Genomic DNA, 25,216 nt, shown 5'->3' with positions numbered 1-25,216 from the left:
CCAAAATGTGGGTTAATTGAAGAAGGCTGAACTCTTTTTATGGACATCTCCTTTCAACTCTGGTACCTGTATATGTCCTTAGGTAACATCTAATAGCTTCCCCCCTCATGTACATCTAATGAGCTGATTTCTAACAATGCCAGTTTTCCTTAATTTCCCTTATTATTTCCCAGAGTAAAATGGAAAAGAAAAATATCACCATAGCAACAGAATTCATTATTTGGGGTTTCCTGAATTTCCAGATCTGCAAATTCCTCTTTTCCTTCTGTTCTTACTGATTTACCTGATTGTCCTGATGGGGAACCTCACTATTATAGCCCTGACATGCCTGGACCCTCGCCTGCACACCCCCATGTACTTTTTCCTCTGTAACTTCTCCTTCCTTGATATCTTTTACACTTCTGCCACTGTTTCTAAGCTGCTGGATATCCTCTTGAGAAAGGGGCAACATATTTCTGCAATTGGCTGTTTTACACAAATGTATTTTCTCATCGCTTCATTATGTATAGAATTTTTCCTCCTTACAGTCATGGCTTATGACCGCTATATGGCAATCTGTCATCCCCTACATTATGCTATAATTATGAATCCCAGAGTCTGTATATTGATGGTTGTAGGAACCTGGATCTTTGGGTTTCTGGAACCAGTGGCTCATACTATTCTCATATCTCATTTCTCCTTTTGTGGGTCTAATGAGATTAATCATTTCTTCTGTGATCTCTCAGCACTGCTAAAACTCTCCTGCTCCAGCACTTTTGCTGTTGAAAGTATAAATTACATTGCTGGAGTTTTTATAGCCATGCCTTGCTTCATCTCAACTCTGACATCTTATGTCTACATCATCTCCTCCATTCTGAAGATCCGTTCCACAGAGGGGAGACGCAAGGCCTTCTCCACCTGCTCCTCCCACCTCACAGTCGTTATTCTCTTTTATGGAACTACAATGATTTTGTATATGAGGCCAACATCCATGCAGTCACTGGATCAAAACAAGTTCTTTGCTCTGCTGTATAATGTTTTAATTCCCATGTTTAACCCCCTCATTTACAGCCTGAATAACAAAGCAGTAAAAGAAGCCCTCCGAAAAGTATTTATTAGAAATAATTTTAAATTAAAGATTGGAAGAACATCTGCATTTGTAACTGCCAAACATCAGGGTTAACCAAAAGATGGCATGAAATGCCCTCTGTTCAGACCTTCTGTCCAAGGATGGAGGCAGTGGAGACAGGAAGAGAGGATCTTGAGTATTCAAGACATCAGGGAAAGCCAGTGATCAGTTGGACTGTGCGGCATTGCACCAAAAATGGAATTGGGCAGTCTGTATCTATCATCATATTTTTTTTAATTTTTTTTAAATTTTTTATTTATTAATTTTCAAATTTTCAAATTACATTGATGCATATATAGGAAAGTTTTGGTTGTTATACAGAACTCCAAATTCTCAAATTCTAACAAATCAGGAAACAACATCAGTATAACACATTCCAAACCATTATAGGAAAAAGGGGGAGACCCAATACTGAACAGATTAATAGGTAATTTCAAAGACATATTTATGCTAACACGAGTGAGAGTGCAGTTAACATTCACGTTTAGCCTATTCTTCTAGACCTATATGGAGTGAGAGTCCAAGTATACTCGTAGTTGTTCCATCTCTGTAAAAATGTATCTGTTATCTTGGTAAATCAACATGCAGCAGCAAGGGTACCTAAGATAGAATTTGGCTCCCCTGGACACAATCTCATTCCTCATTTTTAGGAATTCTTTTCTTTTCTCTTGAACCTTCTTCGTTATGTCTGGGAAGACACGTATTTGGAAGCCATAGAAAAGCTCTGTTTGCTTTTTAAAAGCTCTTCTTAGCACTTCATCTCTTTCAGATATTTGGAGAAAAGTAATAAAAACTGTTGCTCTGTCTTCAATTATTGCTTCAAAAGACTTCTCCAAAAATTCTGTTAAATTATCTTTAGGAGTAATATTTCCCATAGATTCATCACGTTGCTGCATTTCTTCTTTTTCTTTTTCCTGTCTACCTGGTAGATAGTATAGTTTAGAAAAAACAGGTACCATTTTTTCTGAATAAGCCAATATATTAATAAAGTAACTCTTTATCAGTTCTTTCAATGGCATCCATTTTGTTCTCGGAAAATTTAGTATTCTGAGGTTATTTCTTCTCATTAGATTTTCCATTGCATCCATCTTCCTTTCAACAAAGGATTCTGATTTTATAAGATTAATTTGTACTTCTTTAATCTGTTTAATTTCTTTTTCATTTTCTACCAGGGATTTTTCCACAGTAATTATTTTTTCCTCCAAAGAATTAGTCTTTCCCATATTTTCTTTAACCACATTTGTCAAGTCAATTATAGCCATATTCATTGTGGTCAGGGCTTTCCAAATTTCTTCAATCCTTATTTTTTTCAGGCACTCTTAAGGGATAGCTCAACGTTACTTGTATACTTTTCCCCCTATCTCCTTTGTCTGGAAGGCCTTTAGTGCCCGGTGAAGGCGACCCAGATTCTGCTGCTCCCTCCCTGGAGTCTGAATTAACAGAACTCACCGAAGTAGGCCTGGATTCCATACCTCTTCTCTGGGAGTCTTCTGGTTTTTCTACCAGCAGTATCGGCGTCTCCTGCATCTGATGTTCCACCTCCCCTTCTTCCTGCCGGGCATAGAAGGAGTTGTTGGCTCGCCGGGGCTGAGTGATATTTCCTCGGCCAGGGTGAAGGGCAACCGCTCTCTGCTTACTTCACCAGCGGCCCCGCTCTCCAGCACAGACTGCACTGCTTGGAACGCTTCCTCAATCCGCATCTGACGGTAAGAAATCTCTGGCATAGAAGCAAGGACCTCACGGATCCTTGCTTTTCGTTTTGTTTGTGGCATGGAAAATTTTCAAGAAGAAAGCAATCTTAAGAAATATTAAGGCAAAATCATTAAGAGATGCGGAGCTCAGTCGCGTCCGTGCTCACATCGCGGCAGCCATCTTGGATCTCGGAGTCACCCCATCTTGGATCTCGGAGTCACCCCATCTATCATCATATTTAATGTGTCTATATTTCTATAAAATCTCATTTTTAATGAGTGATATGTGTTCTCACAGTTATGCTCTCTGATATGTACTGATGATACCCAAAAATTCAAGATCAAAGTGGCTAGCAGGTTACTGTCTCTGATGTGGTGATTCTCAGCAAGGTGTAGGTGGCCAGGAACATCCTGGCCCAGTCTTGGAATTACAGACCGTTGCTAGTATAGGAATCTTGGAAATACAAGTCCATGAATGCATTGGACCAGAACCAGGCCTGACACTACCAGCCCCTTCCAATTTGTAACGTGCAATGAACTTTGCCACTTTGGACACAGTTCAAGGGATAATGAGCAAGCTCCACATGGTGGAACTCAGCTAGCATATGAGTGTGCTGTCTCTCAGCTGACATTCCCAGAAATGGACTCAATAACAGTGAATAACTGGTGCTTTACACAAGACACATAGAGGCATACAGGGGTCATTTTCCTTAACCCTTGTGGTTGTAATGTGCATGAATATTAGAAAATTCAATTGCACATATGTTATTTAGCCACCCCCCCCCCATTTAAATCAGTCCCCCCCCCAAGGATCCCAGTTCTTTAAATCAAATAAAAGTATATTCTGAAAGTCCCTCTAAAGCAGTGGATCTATACCCCCTCTTTAACCTGTATAGGAAAAGGCATCTAGCCTGGTCCAACTTGGAGAGAGAGAGAGCTCTTTGGACAAGGCCCTGCTGAGCAGGATAAGAAGGTGAGCCCAGCTGGGAAGGGAACAGGAGGTCTTGCGTCTCCAGGAGAAGGCAGCTCCTGAACCTCTCTGTCATAAGATAAAGTTGAAATCAATTAAGAAGAAAGCTGGAGTCAGTCACCAACCTAAGAAAGTTATTTGGCTATCCCACACCCTAAGAACAGTTAGCTTCCCTGAAGAGGACAAAATTCCTCCAGAGCACTCCTGCCAGATAACTTCTTATGTACCTGGCTAAATCTCTTTGTATGCATACACAGACACATTGGAAGCTAGTACAGACTAGAAAACATGACAGTAGGAAAATGTCAAGGATCATTGTCACCTCCATTTAATGGTCACTTGATGAAAACATTGCAGTGACCATGCCAGTTCCTCTGAACTTTATTTCTTCAATGGACACCTGGAAACTGAGCCTGAAATGTCTTTTGTCTTCTTTGTATCCCACAGATAATGAGTATAACTAGCCCTAAGAGGTTAGGGCTGTTCAGCTTGGAGAAGAGACAGCCGAGGGGGGATATGATAGAGGTCTACAAAATCATGAAAGGACTTGAATGGGTAAATGTGAATTGGTTATTTACTCTTTTAGATAACACAAATAGCATATTTAAAACAAATTGCAGAAAATTATTTTTCACTCAATGCACAATTAAGCTTTGGAATTCATTGCTGGAGGATGTGGTTAGGGAAGTCAGTATAGCTGGGTTTAAAAAAGGTTTGGATAAGTTCCTGGACTAGAAATCCATAAATTGCTATTAATCAATAGGGAATAGCCAATTATTGTTTCCGGCATTAGTAGCTTCAGATTTAGTTAATGTTTGGGTACTTGCCAGGTATTTATGACTTGGATTGTTCACTGTTGGAGACAGGATACTGGGTTTGATGGACCCTTGGTCTGACCCACTATGGCATATCTTATGTTCTTATAAATATGTAATCCATTCTGGAAAAGGTGAAATTTTAAATTATGTGTTTCTACAGAGCATTAACCTGCCGAATATGTGAGTGTCTCCCCAAGATGTAATCTGAATGACAGTGAATGTCCATTGACGATGCAGACTCTGTCTAACCATTCTCTGTCTAACCATTCTGTCTAACCAAGTGTGTACAGTGAAACTGAATAAAACACTTTCATGTCAAAGATTTTATTTCATAGTATATGCTTCTAGACCTTGGTACTCTCTAAAATAATAATAATAAATTGATTTTTAGCCTGCCCATGCCAGCTTTCAGCATGTTTAGAATTCAAGTGCAATCAGTGCAATACTCTCTGAGCATCGTATCATCATGGAGCAGTGAAGTATTACTGGTAGACTTGTCAGGGATTCTATGGCAGGGCCGCTGCACTAGAGTGTGATGTAGCACGACCAGAAGCCTTTCTTACACAGTTGTGGCAGACTGCTTTGAAATTTACAGACAACACATGGGAAGCTGAGTTTAAGACTTTGAAGAGAAAGGGAAGCCAATAAGAGAGCACTGCATCAACTGTCTGCACAGAATGGACACTGGTGGACAGAGGAGCCATGGCTTTGCTGGTGGGACAGAAGCGATCAGGTACTGATCTTGTCAATGAAGAGCTCGGCTTGCCTTAAGGCTAGGAAGAGAGCCAGGGGACATGGGGGTTCCTAAGATATTCTGAAAGTTGGAGGTGGGGGGGGGGGGAGGGGGTAGAACTTAATTTTGCTGGGTGAGCTACAGGGTGAAGGGAGATTATGTTGGGGCAGGTGGGAGATTCTACACAATCACTTTTTGATGGGGTCTTGAACTAGTAATCTACGCTATAAAATACTATGCTATTTGCCACTGTATTTCAGAAAAGATAAAAGGTATTTCACTCACCTACACTATAATATTCTATACTGAACTTCAGGAGACTGAACACTTTAATTTAGGATTAAAGAAAATAATCCAGAAGAAACTAAAAGACTGTAGGAAAACTTGGACAAACTAGATAAGCAGGACTATGAAGAAAACACCGTTCATGGTAAACCAATTTAACATCTGGTATTTGGAGAGGGAAAATTGCTATTCTATTTATAAATTTAGGAATATACAAATCTGAAATAGATTTACATATCAAGAGATACAATACAACTCTTGATAACAAAATCAGAGTAGAAGGGTAGCCTAGAAATCAGAGCAGCATTCTCTGAATCAGGGAAGCCAGGGTTTGAAACCCACTGACATTCCTTGTGACCTTGGGCAAGACACTTGATCTTCCATTGCCTCAGGTATAAAGTTAGATTGTAAGCCCTCTCAGGCAGGGAAATACTTAGAGTACCTGAAAGTAATCTGCTTTGAAGTGTCACAAAAGGCAGCTACCAATAAGTGATGGTCTAGTCATTCTAAGAATAATGCTATTGCTAACTATGAATGCAAAAGGCTTGGCTAGGAGGATAATATCACGTATCCTTAAATGATTGATCATAGAAAAATTGAAGAATATACTAGGTTGCAGCCTTTGAAATCTATAGAGAGAAATGATGTGGTAACAAGGATGATGCCATTGAACTCTATGGAGGTAAATGACGTGGTTAGGAGGGTGATACCATTTAGGTCTATGGAAGTGAATGATGTTGTTAGGAGGGTGATGCCACTGAAGACCCTTCCTTTAGCAATCCATTACTTATAATCTGTGAATATACCCTTTGCTGTCTACCACAAGTATATGAGATATTATAACCATGTACACATTGCAGGGCTCCCTTGTTGCTTCTCTGCCATGTGAACTATTATTAGACAATTTCAGCCTAAGGGATCCTTTCCCGAATGGTTACACGGTGACTGTAAATACTTCTACCTGAAGGGCTCATGAACACAAATGGTCATCACTGATTGTGCATGGAATGACAGACATGGAGTGCTGAGGTCCGTTAAGGTTAAAGAATGTATGAAGGATGCTTTTTTTTTTTTTTTATTAGCATTCGAAGCATCCTTATCCTACTGATCCTCAATCCATTTACACTCTGTCAGGAACAAGAAGGAGGCATGCACAATGGATAAAGGACTTACATTAAGACAGCACAAAATGAAGAACAAACAGGAGTAGATAGAGGTGCAGGTGTCATTCCCCAAAGAACTTACAGTATAATGAAAGACATTTGTAACAGAGCTGTTATATAAACAGGAAATGTAGTTCTGAGATGCAGGCAGTGTGTATTATATGCAGAAGGGAGCAGAGGGCTTTATCACTAAAGGATCTCTCAAGGTAAGTAAGCAATGAGGCAGGACCTCAAGATGGAAAGATGAGTTTGGTGAAGAGAAAGGTGGAAGGAGATCCAGAGGTGAAGAGAAAGGAGGGAGAAGGCATGAAGGAAGGAGGGCACACAGGGGTTATGTCTGTGCTGTGGAAGGTGGAAGGTGTAAACGAACACAGGAAGAGATGAGGGCTGAGAGATAGGGTGGGACACTGGAGAGCAGGACTAGGAAGGAAAGGTTTAGGAGTTTCTGAGATGAACTCAAGAAAGAGCTTGGGAGACAGTGGACAGAAAAAAATGGAGGAGACAGAGTCAAGCCTCTGACCAAGAAGGAGCTTCTGGCAGCAGCTTCCAGGACTGATGGACATTGCTGTGGAAGAGACAGAGACCCACTTATGAGAGGTCCCCCCTTGTGAAAACTATTTAGGGTATACGAGAGTGATCTGGATCTTGGTTCACTAGACTGGATCACATTTTGTCACAGCAGAAACATGAATAGGGTTTGGCTCATGCTGATAAACACTGAGAGGCAACTTTTTCAGTCATTTCTCCAGGTAAATTGGCTCTGTCCTAATTTACCATCCTCAGAATGGCTGCACAGTAACTGCAGGGGTTTACGACAATGCACGTACAATTATCCACTATAAAAAGGACATCTTTTGCCAATTTATAAAGAACAAGCACTCTCCCCAGTTTTCACACTGATAAGAGGCACAAAGCCCACAGGTGATTTATCATGCACATTTTTCCAAACACAAGCTCTTCTGTGAGTTCTTGTGTAATTTTTAATTTATATTTAGGATTGAAAATGTTTTTTAATGTTGGGCTGTGAATCCTGGGGAGCAACAAATATGCAAGCGTAGCCCGGAAGACTTGGCTTGAAGACTGTAGAGTGCACCACATGTGAATGCAGCACATGGGTCGGGCAATTTTCAAAAGACATTCACCCGGGTAAATGCTGATTTTCTTGAGTACACTGGATGCATGAAAACTGCCCAGTCATTACCCGGCTAAAAACACACACAGTGCTCCAGGGCTACAGTACTGTGAGCTGCATTAGTTGGAAGCATTTCCGGTGACATGGTTAGGTGAAGGGAGAGAAATAATGTCGGTAGGTGGGATTTTGAAATCTATGCACATTATTTTTAAGGGAAAAAACTCTTTGCATAGCATGCAGGAGGAAAATCTATCTGGGTCCTTTGTCCCAGTGTGATTCTGGAAGGGAAAGGATGCTCGGACTTTCCCTTTGGAAGATGGTGCAAAGCCCAAGAATAAAAGCACCCAGAGAGTTTCCTTCTATGCAGGGACTTTTCAAAATCACCCCCCTAAAAGATACTCTAGACTCGTGTCAGTTTCTGAACCCAAGAATATTGATACAATACAGGATAAATGTTCAGGTAAGCAAAATTGTCACCATAAAGAGTGGTACCTTAGACCAGTAAAGAAATAGAAATAGCTCTGCTACTGTGTTGTAATAAACTTGGAAATAAGGAATCAATTGAATCCTTCACTATAAAATATATCACCAGGATGCTGAAGGAAAGAATCATCCTTTGCATGCTGTAATTATAATTCAGCCCTGATAACTTAACAAAACGCTCCTATTAATGGTTTGTATGCTGTTCTTGTTTGTGCTGTTTTCTTGTGGTAAATGTTCTACTGCCCCCTTGAACCAGCTGTTCTGAGCAATATATGACTCATGTTGGGGCTGAATTATAAATCAGGCATTTGATGCTCTTCAACATCTAAGCTAAGTACAGTGAAGATTTTAGGGATGACTATTGACTTTTGCATATGAGTTAAGACTAAAGACAATTACACGTCTTATGATTAAAACTATGAACAGTCACTTATGATTTAGCATTAATGATGTTCCCTGAGAGCTTTGTTTTAATAGCTGAAGGTTGCCTTGGTTACTGGGGAAATTGAAGTTCACCTCATATCACTGAACCCGAGAGGCTCTGTGTCAACATGATAGAAATCTTTTAGAAGAGAGAGGGAATGCCAATCCATCCAATGTCCACTGAGTGGAGATAGGAAGCACTGAGCTAACTATCCAGTGCTCACCCAACAGAGGAGGTGCCCTCCTGGCACACTAAGAAAATGAGAATCAAGATCAAGCAATAGATTGCAGGAATCACCAAGGGGAAATGTCTGTAGAAGGGAGGAGCCTTCCTAGTTACCACCAAGCCTGCACTAATGTCCAGGAGGGAATTGAGGAGACTCCATAGAGAGATTCAATGAGACACAGATTTTATAAGTGGAATTTATTTTCGTATGATAGATGGTACAAAGAAGAAATGTACAAAATGAGAAATTATTCATTTTGAAGATTTAATTCAGTACATGTTTTGGTTAGAACAATTGTACGCATTCCCAACTATTTACTGGCATATTATCGACACAGAAATGGTCAGCACATTGTTCCTTGAAAGTAAATCCTTCCTCTCCCCAATGGCGCATTCACATAGGGGAGCAGGAGCAGTGAGACAAGGACTTAGCTCCAGCACCCTCTCTGAGCCCCTTACCCTTAATGGGAGGCTGGGAAGGAGTTAGAGAATCATGGACTGTTTCTAAGTTTATAATGACACATTTGGAGTTCTCATTCTGTATTTTAGTTGTCCATTTAGGGTACGACTCTATTTGGTGTGAAGGTAAAATCTTGCCCAGAAGACTGGTCAATGGTTTTCAAAACTGGCCCCTTCATACTCGCACAGCTGGTTCACCCTAATGGTCTTTCCTCTGTTCTTTCACAGGATATGGGTCTTCCAGGAGGCTCTCAGGGAAGATGCATGATGACTTCCCGAACTCCACTTCATCAACATATCAAACAAATAAATACCCAAATGTGGGCTGTTTGAAGAAGGCTGAACTCTATGGACAGACCTCTCATTTCATCTCTGGTAACTGTATGTATCCCTGGGCAGCATTGATAGATTCACCCCTCATGTGCATCTAATGAGATTATTTCTAATGATGCTAATTTTTCTTTAATTTCCCTTATTATTTCTCAGAGTCCAATGGCAGAGGAAAATCTCACCACAGCAACAGATTTCATCATTCTGGGGTTTCCTGAATATCCTCGGCTACAAATTCCCTTTTTCCTTCTGTTCTTAATGATTTACCTGATCATCCTGATGGGTAACCTCACTATTATAGCTGTAACATACCTGGACCCTCACCTACACACACCCATGTACTTTTTCCTCTGTAACTTGTCCTTCCTTGATATCTCTTCAACCTCAGTCACCCTCCCCAAACTGCTGGATATCCTCTTGAGAAAGGGGCAACATATTTCTGCAGTTGGATGTTTTACACAAATGTACTTTTTCATCTCTTCATTATGTGTAGAACATGTCCTTCTTACAGTCATGGCTTATGACCGCTATGTGGCCATCTGTCACCCCCTACGTTATGCTGCAATTATGAATCCAAAAGTTTGTGTATTGATGGTTGCAGGAACTTGGATCTTTGGGTTTCTAGAAATATTGGCACACACTGTTCTCATATCCCGTTTCTACTTTTGTGGATCCAATGAGATTAACCATTTCTTCTGTGATCTCTCAGCACTGCTAAAACTCTCCTGCACCAGCACCTTCACTGTTGAAAGTATGATTTTCATTGTTGGAATTTTTATAGCAATACCCTGCCTTATTTCAACCCTGACATCTTACATCTACATCATCTCCTCCATCCTGAGGATCCGTTCCACGGAGGGGAGACGCAAGGCCTTTTCCACCTGCTCCTCCCACCTCACAGTTGTTATTCTCTTCTATGGGAGTGTCATTGGTTTGTACCTTAGGCCATCATCCATGCAATCAATGAATCAAAACAAGATAATTGCTGTACTCTATAACGTTTTAATTCCAATGTTTAATCCCCTCATTTATAGTCTGAACAACAAAGCAGTAAAAGAAGCCCTAGGAAAAGTATTTATTAGAAATTGTTTTAAATTAAAATTAGAAGGACATTTCTGTTTGTTCATATAAAACGTCAATGCTGACCAAAGATAGCATGAAATGCATTCTGTTCAGACCCTCTGTATAAAGATTTAGATTCTGAAGACAAAAACATTAAAGGAATTTAAGGACCCTGGAGACAGGCAGAGAGGATCCTGAGTGTTGAAGAGTTGAGGAAAACACCAGCAATCAACTGGCATTGCATCAAGAATGGAATTGGGTAGAGGCTAGATGGAATATATAGTCTATCTGCCATCATATTTAATGTTTCTATAAAATATTTATATGGCCCAAAAATTCCAAGACCAAACAGGCTAGTTTGGCAACAGTCTCCAGCATAAGAGTTACCAGCTAGGTGTACATGACCATGGACATCCATGCCCAGTCTTTCAATTTCAGGCCACTGCTATATTTAGAAAATCTGGAACTACAAGTCCATGCATGCTTTGGGTAAGAACTAGGCCTGACTCTACCAACTCCTTCCAGTTCTTAATATGTGGTGACCTTTGCCACTTGGGAGATGGTTTAAAGGATGATGAGTGGGTTCTCCAGGGCGGAGCTCAGCTTACGAGTGAGCAAGCATGCCCTCTTTCAGCTGACCTTCAAGGACTCAGTAACCACTGAATGAATGGTGTTATTCAAAGGCATGCAAGGGTCATTTTCTGCATAGCTGTGAGGGCATTTTTATCTCAGTGGACTTTGTAGCCGACATGGGTAAGTTTCCCTTTGATAATTTCCTACAAGGTACAGAGGCACAAAAGTGAGCCCCTTCCTTTATACCATTCTTTTTAAAGAACATCTGAAAATATTATATCACGCATGTTGTTTACTCCCCCAAGCTGAATCACTCCAGAAACCGCTCCTAAGGACTTCTTTATTTAAATTGGATAAAAGTGCCTTCTGAATATTCCCATGTACTGTTAGCAGTTTTGAGAGGGTGGATTCTCACCCAGGGCACTTCAAGACGGTAACTACTTATGTACCTAGCTAAATCCCTTTTCAAAATTTCTTTTGTATGCACACATAGACACACTGGAAGCTCATGCAAATTGGACATCATGAGAGTAGGAGAATGCTAGGAAACACTCTCGTATCCATTTAATGGAACCTGAAGAAAACAGTGCAATGACCATGCCAGTACCACCTGATCTTTATTTCTACAATGGAAATTGAGCCCCAAATGTATTTTGTTTCAATTGACTCCCACAAATAATAAGCATAACTCGTGAATACATAATCCACTCTGGAAAAGCTAAATTTTAAATTCTTTTTCAACTGAGCATTAACCTGCTGACTGTGTGACTGACTCCCCTGAGATGTAATCTGAATAACATTGAATGTTCTTTGATGATGCACACTCTAACCATTCTTGTGTTGTACAGTGAAACTGAATAAAACATCTTTATGTGAAAGATTTTCTCTCTCAGTATCTTCTTCTAGATCCTGCTACTCTCTATATTAACAATAAATCATAATTTATATTTTTACCCGCCTTTGCAAATAATATCCAAGCAGCTTACAGCATATTTAGAATTCAGGTACAATCAGTGCAAGAACTCTCTGAGCATCAAGTCATCATGAGCAGTGATGAATTAGTAGTAAAATTGTCAGGGTATTCTATGGCAGCACTAGCATGTGATATAGTATGACTAGAAGATTATCCTACACGGCCATGGCAGACTGCATTGAACATTACAGCTAACACATGGACAGCTGAATTTAAGACTTTGAAGAAAAAAGGGAAACCTCCATAGAAAAGGACATTGGTAGACAGGGGAGCCATGACTTTGCCAGAGCTATCTTCAATGGTGCAGCTGGTGGGATAGGGTACTGATCCTATCTCTGAACAGCTTGGCTTGCCTTGAGACTAGGAAGAAAACCAGGGGACATGGGAGATCTAAGATGTTCTGAAAGTTGGATGGCGGTGGAGTAGAACATAGTTTTACTGGATGGTAATGAGGACAAAGGAAGATTATGTTGGGGTAGCTGGGAGAGTCTACCCAGTCACTTTTGAACTAGTAATCTACACTATAAAATATTATTCTATATGCCACTGAACTATAGCAAACATCTAATTACTATTCTATAAGGCATTTCACTCTTCTACATTATAATATTCTATTCTGAACTACATGAAACTGAATACTTCCATACAGGATTAGAGAATATAATCCAGAAGAAACTAAAAGACTGCAGGAGAACTTAGAAAAACTGGATAAGCGGAACAATGAAGAAAAAAGTTCAAGGTTAACCAATAAGAACATAAGAAATTGCCATGCTGGGTCAGACCAAGGGTCCATCAAGCCCAGCATCCTGTTTCCAACAGAGGTCAAATCAGGCTACAAGAACCTGGCAAGTACCCAAACACCAAGAAGATCCCATGCTCCTGATGCAATTAATAGCAGTGGCTATTCCCTAAGTAAACTTGATTAATAGCAGTTAATGGACTTCTCCTCCAAGAACTTATCCAAACTTTTTTTGAACCCAGCTACACTAACTGCACTAACCACATCCTCTGGCAACAAATTCCAGAGTTTATTTGTACGTTGAGTGAAAAAGAACTTTCTCTGATTAGTTTTAAATGTGTCACATGCTAACTTCATGGAGTGCCCCCTAGCCTTTCTATTATCCAAAAGAGTAAAAAACCAATTCACATCTACCCATTCTAGACCTCTCATGATTTTAAACACCTCTATCATATCCCCCCTCAGCCGTCTCTTCTCCAAGCTGAAAAGTCCTAACCTCTTTAGTCTTTCCTCATAGGGGAGCTGTTCCATTCCCTTTATCATTTTGGTAGCCCTTCTCTTTACCTTCTCCATCGCAATTATATCTTTTTTGAGATGTGGCGACCAGAATTCAAGGTGTGGTCTCACCATGGAGAGATACAGAGCCATTATGACAATTTCCGTTTTATTCACCATTCCCTTTCTAATAAGGAGTTCAGCACACTGAACCGACAATTTCAATGTGTTATCCACTATGACGCCTAGATCTCTTTCTTGGGTAGTAGCACCTAATATGGAACCTAATATTGTGCAACTATAATATGGGTTATTTTTCCCTATATGCATCACCTTGCACTTGTCCACATTAAATTTCATCTGCCATTTTGATGCCCAATTTTCCAGCCTCACAAGGTCTTCCTGCAATTTATCACAATCTACTTGTGATGTAATTACTCTTAACAATTTTGTATCATCTGTAAATTTGATTACCTCATTTGTCGTATTTCTTTCCAGATCATTTATAAATATATTGAAAAGTAAGGGTCCCAATACAGATCCCTGAGGCACTCCACTGTCCACTCCCTTCCACTGAGAAAATTGTCCATTTAATCCTACTCTCTGTTTCCTGTCTTTTAGCCAGTTTGCAATCCACAAAAGGACATCACCACCTATCCCATGACTTTTTATTTTTCCTAGAAGCCTCTCATGAGGAACTTTGTCAAATGCCTTCTGAAAATCCAAGTACACTACACCTACAGGTTCACCTTTATCCACATGTTTATTAACTCCTTCAAAAAAGTGAAGCAGATTTGTGAGGCAAGACTTGCCTTGGGTAAAGCCATGCTGACTTTTTTTCCATTAAACCATGTCTTTCTATATGTTCTGTAATTTTGATGTTTAAAATACTTTCCACTATTTTTCCTGGCACTGAAGTCAGGCTAACCGGTCTGTAGTTTCCTGGATCACCCCTGGAGCCCTTTTTAAATATGAGGGTTATATTAGCTATCCTCCAGTCTTCAGGTACAATGTATGATTTTAATGACAGGTTACAAATTTTTACTAATAGGTCTGAAATTTCATTTTTTAGTTCCTTCAGAACTCTGGGGTGTATACCATCCGGTCCAGGTGATTTACTACTCTTCAGTTTGTCAATCAGGTCTACCACATCTTCTAGGTTCACCATGATTTGGTTCAGTCCATCTGAATCATTACCCATGAAAACCTTCTCCAGTATGGGTACCTCCCCAAATCCTTGTCAGTAAACACCAAAGAAAAGAAATCATTTAATTTTACTGCGATGGCCTTATCTTCTCTAAGTGCCCCTTTAACCCCTCGATCATCTAATGCTCCAACTGACTCCCTCACAGGCTTTCTGCTTCGGATATATTTAAAAAAGTTTTTACTATGAGCTTTTTGCCTCTACGGCCAACTTCTTTTCAAATTTTCTCTTAGCCTGTCTTATCAATGATGATGCAGACGCTGTCTAACCATTCCAATGTGAAACCAAATAAAACAGCTTCATGCCAAAGACTTTATTTCACAGTATCTTTCAGACCTTGGTACTCTCTATAATGATAATAAATCATATCTTGGGTTTTTAGCCTTCCCAAGGCAGCTTACAGCATCTTCAGAATTCAGGTATAATCAGTGCAATACTCTCTGAGCATCATACCATCATGAGCAGTGATCCATTAGTGGTAAACTTGTCAGGAATTCTATGGCAGGCCTACTGCACTAGAGCATGATGTAGCACAACCAGAAGCCTTTCTTACACAGCTGCAATAGACTGCATTGAAATTTACAGCCAACACATGGACAGCTGTGTCTATGACTTTGAAGAAGAAATAGAAGCCAATAAATTTGTTCTCTTTGCATCAAGTGTCTGCCAAAAATGCACGCTCATGGGCAGGATTGCCATGACATTGCAGATGCCATCTTCAATGATACAGCTGTTGGGACAGAAGTAATCAAGTATTGATCCTACCTGTAAAGAGATTGGCTTCCCTTGGAGAAAGGAAGGGAGCCAGGGGACATAAGGGATGTAAGGTGTTCTGGAATTTGAGTGATGGTAGGGTAGAACATAATTTTTCTGGGTGGGCTAGAGGGCGAAGGTAGATTATGTTGGGCAGGTGGGAGAAACTACCCAGTTACTTTGTTATGGTCTTTAGAATTAGTTATCTATTCTTTAAAATACTATTCTATATACCACTGTACTACAGCAAAACATTTAATTGAGACTGAACACTTTCATTTATGATGCCATTGAAGTCTATGGAGGTGAATGATGTGGTTAGGTGGGTGATGCCATTGAAGTCTATGGAGGGGAATGACATGGTTAGGAGGGTGATGCCATTGAAGTCTATGGAGGGGAATGATGTGCCATTGAAATATATGGAGGGGAATGACGTGTTTAGGTGGGTGATGCCATTGAAGTCTATGGAGGTGAATGATGTGGTTAGGAGGGTGATGCCACTGAAGTCTATGGAGGTGAATGATGTGGTTAGGAGGGTGATGCCACTGAAATCTATGGAGGGGAATGATGTAGTTACCTGGGTGATCAATCACAACCTGTGGCTCTCAAACCATCTGTACTCCAGGCACCAAATTGTAAACAATACATCAACTGTCAGTGAAACTGGTTTCTTTGTTTAATTAATTTGTACCAGCTAATATCCCATCCAATGACCAAATAATTTTGTAGGACCACTACTCATAGGGTCACGGTATTCTACCAGACTCTTTTTGTGGTTTGGGTCCGGTTTACTATATATATAATTTTTTGTATTTTTTTGTTTTTTAATTTTTTAGTTTTCTTACTTTCTCTCCATCACCCTAATGAGAGCTCCAAGATGACATTTCAAATTACAATCAAGTTAAATGTCACTTTCTTAATCCCAATTCAAAGTAATTCAGCAGTGATACTCATCTGCATAGCCCAACACGATCACGTTTCGGACCCCCACTTTTAAGGTCCTGCTTCAGGGGAAACGATATCCATTCTTATTTCGTGACACTCCCAGGGCAATCGATAAAACTCCAATAATATAGATACAGTCACACCTTGGAACGGCTGAACACTTTCATTTATGATGCCATTGAAGTCTATGGAGGTGAATGATGTGGTTACCTGGGTGATGCCATTGAAGTCTATGGAGGGGAATGACGTGGTTACGTGGGTGATATCACTGAAGTACAATCCTTTGCTTATAATCACAAGTGTACAAGATATTCCAATTATGTACACAACGCAGGATTCCCTTGCTGCTTATCTGCTAGGTGAACTACTATTAGAAATATTCAGCCTGAGGGATGCTTTCCCAAAAGGGTGCACAGTGACTGTAAATAATTCTACCTATTGAGGACAGATCTGGTATAGATTTTTCAGTTACCAGTCTTGCGAGGGTCATCGCTGATCGTACATGGAATGAGGAGGACCCTGAATGTAAGAAATGTGTGAAGGATGTTATTAGCACTGATCCTACTCAGCCTCCATCAGGAGTTATATTAAGATAGCACAAATGAAGAACAAACAGGATGTGACAGATCCTTTCCATTATAGGCTTACAATGACAGCTGTGACAGAAGAGTTATATAGGGAGGCAATGCAGTTCTGAGAAGGAGACAGCATGTAATTGATGCAGAACAAAGGGAGCAGAGAGCTTTATTGCTAAGTAGGAGATGAGGCAGGATTTCGAGATGGAGAGAGGAGTTTGGTGAGGAGAGAGGGAGAAAGATCCAGAGGTGAAGAGAAAGGAGGGAGAAGGCATGAAGGAAGGAGAGCACACAGGGGTGATGTCTGTGCTTGTGAGGTGGAAGGTGTAAAGGAGCACAGGAAGAGATGAGGACTGAGACATAGGGTGGGACACTGGAGAGCAGGACTAGGAAGGAAAGGTTTAGGAGTTTCTGAGATGAACTCAAGAAAGAGATTGGGAGACAGTGGACAGTCAAAAATGGAGGAGACAGAGTCAAGCCTCTGACCTAGAAGGAGCTTCTGACCTAGAAGGAGTCAAGCCTCTGACCTAGAAGGAGCTTCTGGCAGCAGCTTCCAGGACTGATGGACATTGCTGTGGAAGAGACAGAGACCCACTTATGAGAGGTTCCCCTTGTGAAAACTATTTAGCATATATGAGTGTGATCTGGATCTTGGTTCATTAGACTGAATCACATTTTGTTACAGCAGAAACATGAATAGGGTTTGGATCATGCTGATAATCACTGAGGCAACTTTTTCAGTCATTTCTCCAGCTAAATTGGCTCTGTCTGAAGTTACCATCCTCAGAGTGGCTGCACAGTAACTGCAGGGGTTCATGACAATGCTCATACAATTATCCACTATAAAGAGGGGGAGATCTTTTTTTTATTTATAAAGTACTCGCTCCAGCTCCCCTCTCCCAGCACTCACTGTAATACCAGGCAAAAAGCCCACAGGTGATTTTTTATGCACATTTTCCCAGGCACTGATATTCAAAGACAAGCTCTTCTGTGAGCTCTTGTGTTACTTTTAATTAATATTTAGGATTAAAAAGTTTTTAATGTTGGTCTGTGAATCCTGGGTCAGCACCATATATGCAAGAGAGATTTGACTTGAAGACTGTAGAGTTCACCGTGCGTGAATGCAACACAGAGATCGGGATAATTTCAGAAGCCATTCTCCTGAGTAGAAACATAGAAATGACGGCAGAAGAAGACCAAATGGCCCATCCAGTCTGCCCAGCAAGCTTCACACTTTTTTTTCTTCTCATACTTATCTGTTTCTCTTGGCTCTTAGTAACCTTTTGGTTCTATTTCCCATCCACCCCCACCATTAATGTAGAGAGCAGTGTTGGAACTGCATCTAAGTGAAATATATAGCTTAATTAGTTAGGGGTAGTAACCGCCGCAATAAGCAAGCCACACCCATGCTTATTTGTTTACCCAGGCTATGTAATTCAGTCCTTGTTGATTGTTGTCTGTATATAGATCCACTTTTCTTCATTCCCCCTGCCGTTGAAGCAGAGAGCTATGCTGGATATGTGTGAAGTAGCGGTCTTTCTCCCCTGCCATTGAAGCAGAGAGCTATGCTAGGTAGGCGTAAAGTAGCGGTCTTTCTCCCCTGCCATTGAAGCAGAGAGCTATGCTGGATATGTGTGAAGTATCAGGCTTATTTGGTTTGGGGTAGTAACCGCCGTAACAAGCAAGCTACTCCCCACTTTTTTGTGAATGCAAATCCTTTTTTCCTCATTTCCTCTTGCCATTGAAGCTTAGAGCAATGTTGGACTCTTAGAGCAATGTTGGAGTCGCATTAACCATGTGTATGTTTATTGAATAAGGGTATTATCTCCAGGTAGTAGCCGTCATTCCCACAAGCCATCCACTCTTCATTCACGTCCTCTAGACTTTATGGATCCATAAAGTGGATGCATAAAACTGTCCAGCCCTTTCCAGCTTAATGTATGCACGGTGCACCATGGCTTGTGTGCTGTGAGCTGGATTAGAAGGAGGTGTTTCTGGAGCACTTTTAGGTCAGGGGAGAGTAATAACGCCCGCATATGGTATTTTCAAATCTACACATATTATTTTCAAGGAAAAACAAGTCTATGCAGAGCATGTGGGGATAAATTTGGGTCCTTGGTTCTAGGGTGATTCTCCAAGAGAAAGGATGCTTGGACTTTCCCTTCGGAAACTGGTGCAAAGTCCGTGGATAAAAGCATGGGCTTTCTCCCCATGAAAGGTACCCCAACTTTCTGACCCAGGAATAATGATCCAAGTAAAAGAAATGACACCACAAAGAGCAGTACCTTATACAAGTTAAGAAAAGAATTAGCACTGCCAGTGTGTCATCAAGAAGTTAGAAATAAGGCATCCGTAGAATCCGGCACTATAAAATACATCACTGGGATGCTGAAGCCAAGTGTCATCCGTTGCATGCCATGATTATAACACAGCTCCTGGTAATATACAAAATGCACCTATTGATATGTTTTGAATGCTGTTCTTGTTTGTGATGTATTCTTGGGATGGATGTTGTGCATACATGATATCTATGTTTATTTTTAATGATGCCTTAACAGCATATGTAGTTACTGCCCCCCTGAAGCAGCTCTTCTGAGCAAAATATGGCTCATCTCAGGGCTGAATTATAAGTAAGGCATACCCTGGGCGACATTTGACGTTGGCAGCTAAGCCAAATTCAACATTGCTCTCTGCTTCAATGGCAGGGGGAGGGGGTGGGTGGGAAGGAAAATTGGTCTCAAACAGTAACCAACATGAGTCCTGACCTTGGCGATCTGAGTAACCTATAAGTATGGGAAACTGATAACCATAGGAGCTTGCTGGGCAGACTGGATGAACCTTGGGTCCTTTTCTGCCATCACTTCTATGTTTCTGTGTTTCAGTGAAGAATTCTGTGGATGACTATCGAATTTTGATTATGAGTTAAGCATTAAGACAAAAGATTACAACTAGGAACAGTCACTTATGATTTAGCATTAGTGATATTATAGATGTGTAAGGCTTCCCTGATTGATTTGTTTTAATAGCTGGAGGTTGCTTTGTGCTTTTAGTGCCTTTGAAGTTCACCCCTGAAATCACTCAACCTGAGAGACTTGGTAACAACACAATGGAAATCTATTAGAGGAGAGAGTGACTGCCAATCCAATGCCCATTGAGAGGAGTAAGGAAGCATTGAGCTACCTATCCAGTGCTCACCCAGCAGCAGAGGAGGTGCCCGTCTGACACACTATGGAGAGGAACGGAACTGAGAATTAGAATCAAGCAGTAGATTGCAGGCATCACCAAGGGAAAACCTCAGTAGAAGGGAGGAACCTGCCTAGTTACCACCAAGCCTCACTAATGTCCAGGAGGGAGTAGAGGGAACCCCATAGAGAGATTCAAGGAGTCATAGATTTTATAACTGGAATTTATTTTCTGTATGATGGATCATACCAGGAAGAAGTTAACAAAATGGTAATTTATTCATGTTGAAGATTTATTCAGTAAAATGTTATTTTGGAACACCAGTACGGAGTCCCAGCTATTTACTGGCACACTGAAGACACAGAAACAGTCAGCACATTGGTCCTAGAGAGTAAATCCTTCCCTCCAATGGAGCATTCACACTGGGGAGCAGAGAGAGAGAGATAAGGACTCAGCCCCAGTACAGACTGTGTGCCCCTTACCCATAAGGAGGGAGTTGGGAAGGAGTTACAGATGCGTGACCTACTTTTAAGTTTATAATGAGACTTCAAGAGTTGTCATTCTGTTTTTGATTTTTTTCCTATTGTGTTATTTGGCTAATTAATGGCTACCTCTGCCCCTCACGTTTTCTGGGTGAAGATAAAAGCTTGCCAAGAAAATTGGTCAATGGTTTTCAAAACTGACTCCTTCTAACTTGCACAGCTGGTTCACTCTAATGGTCCTTCTTCTGTTCTTTTTCAGGATATAGGTGTGACAGGAGGCTCTCAGGGAAGATGAATGATCACTTTCTGAACTCCACGTTATCAACATAGTAAACTTGTAAATACCCGAATGTGAGCAGTGTGAAGATGGTTGAACTCTATGGGCAGACAACTCCTTTAATCTCCGGTAACCATATGAGTCCCTGGGCAGCATCTAATAGCTTCCTCTCTCATGTTCATCTATTGAGCTTAATTGTAACAATGTCAATTTTTTTTTAATTCCCTTATTATATCCCAAACTCCAATGGAAGAGGAAAATCTCACCACAGTGACAGAGTTCATCATTCTAGGGTTTCCTGAATTCCCAGATCTACAAATTCCTCTTTTCCTTCTATTTTTACTGGTTTACCTGATCATCCTGATGGGGAACCTCACTATTATAGCCCTGATGTGCCTGGACCCTCGCCTGCACACTCCCATGTACTTTTTCATCTGTAACTTGTCCTTCCTCGATATCTCTTACACATCACTCACTCTCCCCAAACTTCTGGACATCTTCTTAAGGATGGGGCAACGTATTTCTGCAATTGGGTGTTTTACACAAATGCACTTTCTCATCTCCTCATTATGTATAGAAATTCAACTCCTTACAGTCATGGCTTATGACCGCTATGTGGCGATCTGTCACCCTCTACGTTACACTGTGATTATGAATCCAAGAGTCTGTATATTGATGGTTGTAGGAACCTGGATCTTTGGGCTCCTGGAACCAGTGGCACACAATACACTCATATCTCATTTCTCCTTTTGTGGGTCCAACTAGATTAATCATTTCTTCTGTGATCTCTCTGCACTGCTAAAACTCTCCTGCACCAGTACCTTTGCTGTTGAAAGTATAACTTACATTGCTGGAGCTTTTATAGCACTGCCCTGCCTCATTTCAACCCTGACATCCTACATCTACATCATCTCCTCCATCCTGAGGATTCGTTCCACAGAGGGAAGACTCAAGGCCTTCTCCACCTGCTCCTCCCACCTCACGGTCGTTATTCTCTTTTATGGGACTATAATGTGTTTGTATATGAGACCAACGTCCATGCAGTCTTTGAACCAAAACAAGTTCTTTGCTCTGCTGTATAATGTTTTAATCCCCATGTGTAACCCTCTCATTTACAGTCTGAATAACAAAGCAGTAAAAGAAGCCCTCCGAAAAGTATTTATTAGAAATCATTTTAAATGAAAAATTAGAACATCTGCGTTTGTGACTGTCAAATGTCATGGCTGACGAAAATATATCATGAAATTTGACCTGTTTAGACCCTCTGAAGCAGGGGAGACAAAAACACTAAAGGAACTGAAGAAAGCCTGAGAGGGGCAGAGGATCCTCAGTTTTGAAGATGTGAGGGAAACTTCAGTGATCAGTGGAGTGTGCGGAACACAACAGAAATGGAGTTGGGCAGATACTAGATGGTCCTCATGGTCCCATTTCAGGCATCATATTTAATGTTTCTATAAGTTTTCACTATTAAAGGGATGATACAGTCTGTGTTCTCACAATCATGCTCTCTTATGTACTGCTGAAACCAAAAAATTGAAGAGACAGCTAAATTTTAAAGGCATTGCTTGCGTAAAAATGGCACATACACGCATGAGAATTTTAAGAAGCCATAACCCTGAATTTTGCAAAGTCTGATTGGTATCTTACCCGTGTAATCTTATTGCTGGATTTTGAGTTTTAAGATGCTGGGGGGGGGGGGGAGATAAAGTCGGAAAGAAAACAATCTGACACTCTATATATCTCCCACTGTAAGAGGAGCTCTTTGAACTCAAGGTGGGTTTTGGGGCAGGCAGTGTTACATTGTTCTGCCTAGGGCACAAAGGTCTATAAACCCTGGTAATAACGTCCCCTCCCCACCAAAACCCACCCTGAGTTGAAAGTGCTCATCTTACAGTGGGAGATAAAGTGTCAGATTGTCTCTCTTACAGAGGTTCTCTCTCTTTCTAACCTTGCGTGTTTATAGGTGCACGTGTGCTTCTTTTATGTTACTAGTTATGTAGGAGACCAAGGACAGCCTGGCTCAGTCCTGCAAATACAGGCTACTGATATTTTCAGAAAATCTGGAAATTCAAGTCCTGCACCAAGCCATGCATGAACTAGGCCTGACTCTACCAACCCCTTTCCAATCTGTAATAGGCAATGACCTTTGCCACTTGGGAGATGGTTTAAGGGATGATGAGTGAGCCTCCACAGTGGAACTCAGCTGGTGAGTGAGCGCACACTGTCTCTCAGGTGATCTTCCCAGAACTGGACTCAGTAAGCAGTGAATAACTGGTGTTATACATGGGACACATAGACAGAAGCATACAGGGTCATTTTCAGTAACCCACGAGCTTGTAAAGTGTGTGCACATTTTTGTCCCCAGGGGTGTTATAGCCAATATTTAAAGAGAACCAATGTGTGCAAGTTTCCCTTTAATTTCTTAGAAAGGTACAAGGACAAAAATAAAAGCATCCGTGTCCTTTACACCTGTTTTATTTGTTGGCAGCAGAACAGAAAACAAGCCTTGCAAATGTGGTAGATCTGAAAATGCAATCGTATGCGTGGTTTTTTTTTTACCCCATCAACCTGAATCCACCTCCTCCTGTACTGTTAGCTGCTCTGAGATAAAGGATTGTCACTAAGGACACGCCAACCAGATAAATACTTATGCACCTGGCTAAATCCCTTATAAAATGTCCTTATGCACTCATGGATACATCAGAAGCTAGGGCAAATTAGAAAAGCACCAGAGTATGAGAAAGTCAGAGATCACTCATCTCCATTTAATGAACGTTGACCATGTCAGTCCTCTGATCTTTAGTTCTAGAATGGACACTTGGAAACTGAGCACCCAAATGCCTTTTGTCTTTGCTTTCTCCCAAAGATAATGAATAGAACTCGGGAAAAGGTGAAAATTTAATTTATGTATTTCTGCTGAGCATTAATCTGTGTTGTGAGAGTGTCTCTCCCAAGATGTAATCTGAGTAGCAATAAATGTCCATTGATGATGCTGACTCTGTCTAACTGTTCCTGTGTGTACTGCAAAACTGAAAAAATGCCTTCATGGTAAAGACTATCTCATGGCATCTGCTTTCAGACATTGGTACTATCTGAATGTCATATCACCATGCATAGTGGTAAATTAGTGGTACACATGTTCGGCTATTCTATGGCAAGGCTGCTGCACTCAAGAGTGATGTAACATGACCAGAAGCCATGGCAGAATGCATTGAAATTTACAGACCACACATGGGAAGCAGAATTTAAAACTTTGTCTGAAGAAAGGAAAGCCAATAAGAGTGTGCTGTTTGCATCAAGTGTCTGCACAGAATGGACACTGGTGGACAAGGGAGCTACGACTTTGCCGTGCTACCTTCAATAATGTTGCAGGTGGGACAGGAGAGATTGTGTATTGATCCTCTGAACAGCTCGGATTCCCTTGGGTTAAGGAAGAGAGCCAGGGTACATGGGAGACCTAAAGATGGGTGGGGGTGGGATAGAACAGCTTTCTTGGGTGGGCTAGAGAGCAAAGGGAGATTATGTTGAGGCAGGTGTGAAAGAGGAGGAGGGAAGCAACCAGATGCAATGTTGGTCTACCCCATCACTTTGTGATGGACTTTCAACTAATACTATACTAAAGTACCTTATAAAATACTATTCTATATTCCACTGTACTACAGCAAGCATTTAATTGTTATTCCATAGGCATTTCATTCATCTTTATCATAATATTCTATACTTACCTACAAAAGATGGAACACTTTAATATAGGATTAGAGACAATAATGCTGTAAAAACTAAAAGACTGCTGGAGAACTTGGACAAGCTGGATAAGCAGGACTTTGAAAACAAAAATATGGTTCAAGGTAAATGAATGTAGCATCTTATTTGGAGAGGGAACATGGCTACTCTAGTTATAATGTAAGCATATACAAATCTGGAAAGGACTTGCACATCAAGAGAGACACCAAAAACTCTTGATAACAATACCAGTGTGGAAGGGTCATCAGTAGTCAGAGCTTCAGCCACCAAACCATTGACATTTCTTGTGACCTTGGAAAATCATTTCACCCTCCATTTCCTCAGGTATAAACTTAGATTTTAAGCATTCTGAAGCATGGAAATACATACAATACCTGAATGTAATCTGCT

At 40.8% G+C, this 25,216-nt stretch overlaps 2 protein-coding genes and 1 pseudogene across 2 annotated transcripts; all 3 read left to right on the top strand.

Moving 5' to 3' along the window:
- Nucleotides 1-529: 529 nt before the first annotated feature.
- On the top strand, nucleotides 530-1,162 carry LOC115081356 (olfactory receptor 1019-like). Its single transcript, XM_029585836.1, has one exon. The coding sequence runs from the start codon at nucleotides 530-532 to the stop codon at nucleotides 1,160-1,162; it is 633 nt and encodes a 210-aa protein (XP_029441696.1).
- An 8,821-nt stretch (nucleotides 1,163-9,983) lies between these two features.
- Nucleotides 9,984-21,100, top strand: LOC115081355 (olfactory receptor 1019-like). The gene is made up of 2 exons (XM_029585835.1): nucleotides 9,984-10,892; nucleotides 21,065-21,100. Exons 1-2 carry the CDS (start codon nucleotides 9,984-9,986, stop codon nucleotides 21,098-21,100), a joined length of 945 nt encoding a protein of 314 aa, XP_029441695.1.
- A 228-nt stretch (nucleotides 21,101-21,328) lies between these two features.
- Nucleotides 21,329-22,264, top strand: LOC115081354 (annotated as a pseudogene).
- Nucleotides 22,265-25,216: the final 2,952 nt, after the last annotated feature.

This window comes from Rhinatrema bivittatum, unplaced genomic scaffold (assembly GCF_901001135.1).
Source record: "Rhinatrema bivittatum unplaced genomic scaffold, aRhiBiv1.1, whole genome shotgun sequence".
NCBI lineage: Eukaryota > Metazoa > Chordata > Amphibia > Gymnophiona > Rhinatrematidae > Rhinatrema > Rhinatrema bivittatum.
Note: the sequence above shows the minus strand (reverse complement) of the source record. Positions and strands in the feature narration are given on the sequence as shown.

Bases quoted from the DNA above. Each gene is read 5' to 3' on its own strand.
- LOC115081356 (XM_029585836.1), top strand. From the start codon at position 530: ATGGCTTATGACCGCTATATGGCAATCTGTCATCCCCTACATTATGCT.
- LOC115081355 (XM_029585835.1), top strand. From the start codon at position 9,984: ATGGCAGAGGAAAATCTCACCACAGCAACAGATTTCATCATTCTGGGG. The intron at 10,893-21,064 runs GTATTTATTAGA...GTTCTTTTTCAG, and splicing joins TAAAAGAAGCCCTAGGAAAA to GATATAGGTGTGACAGGAGG.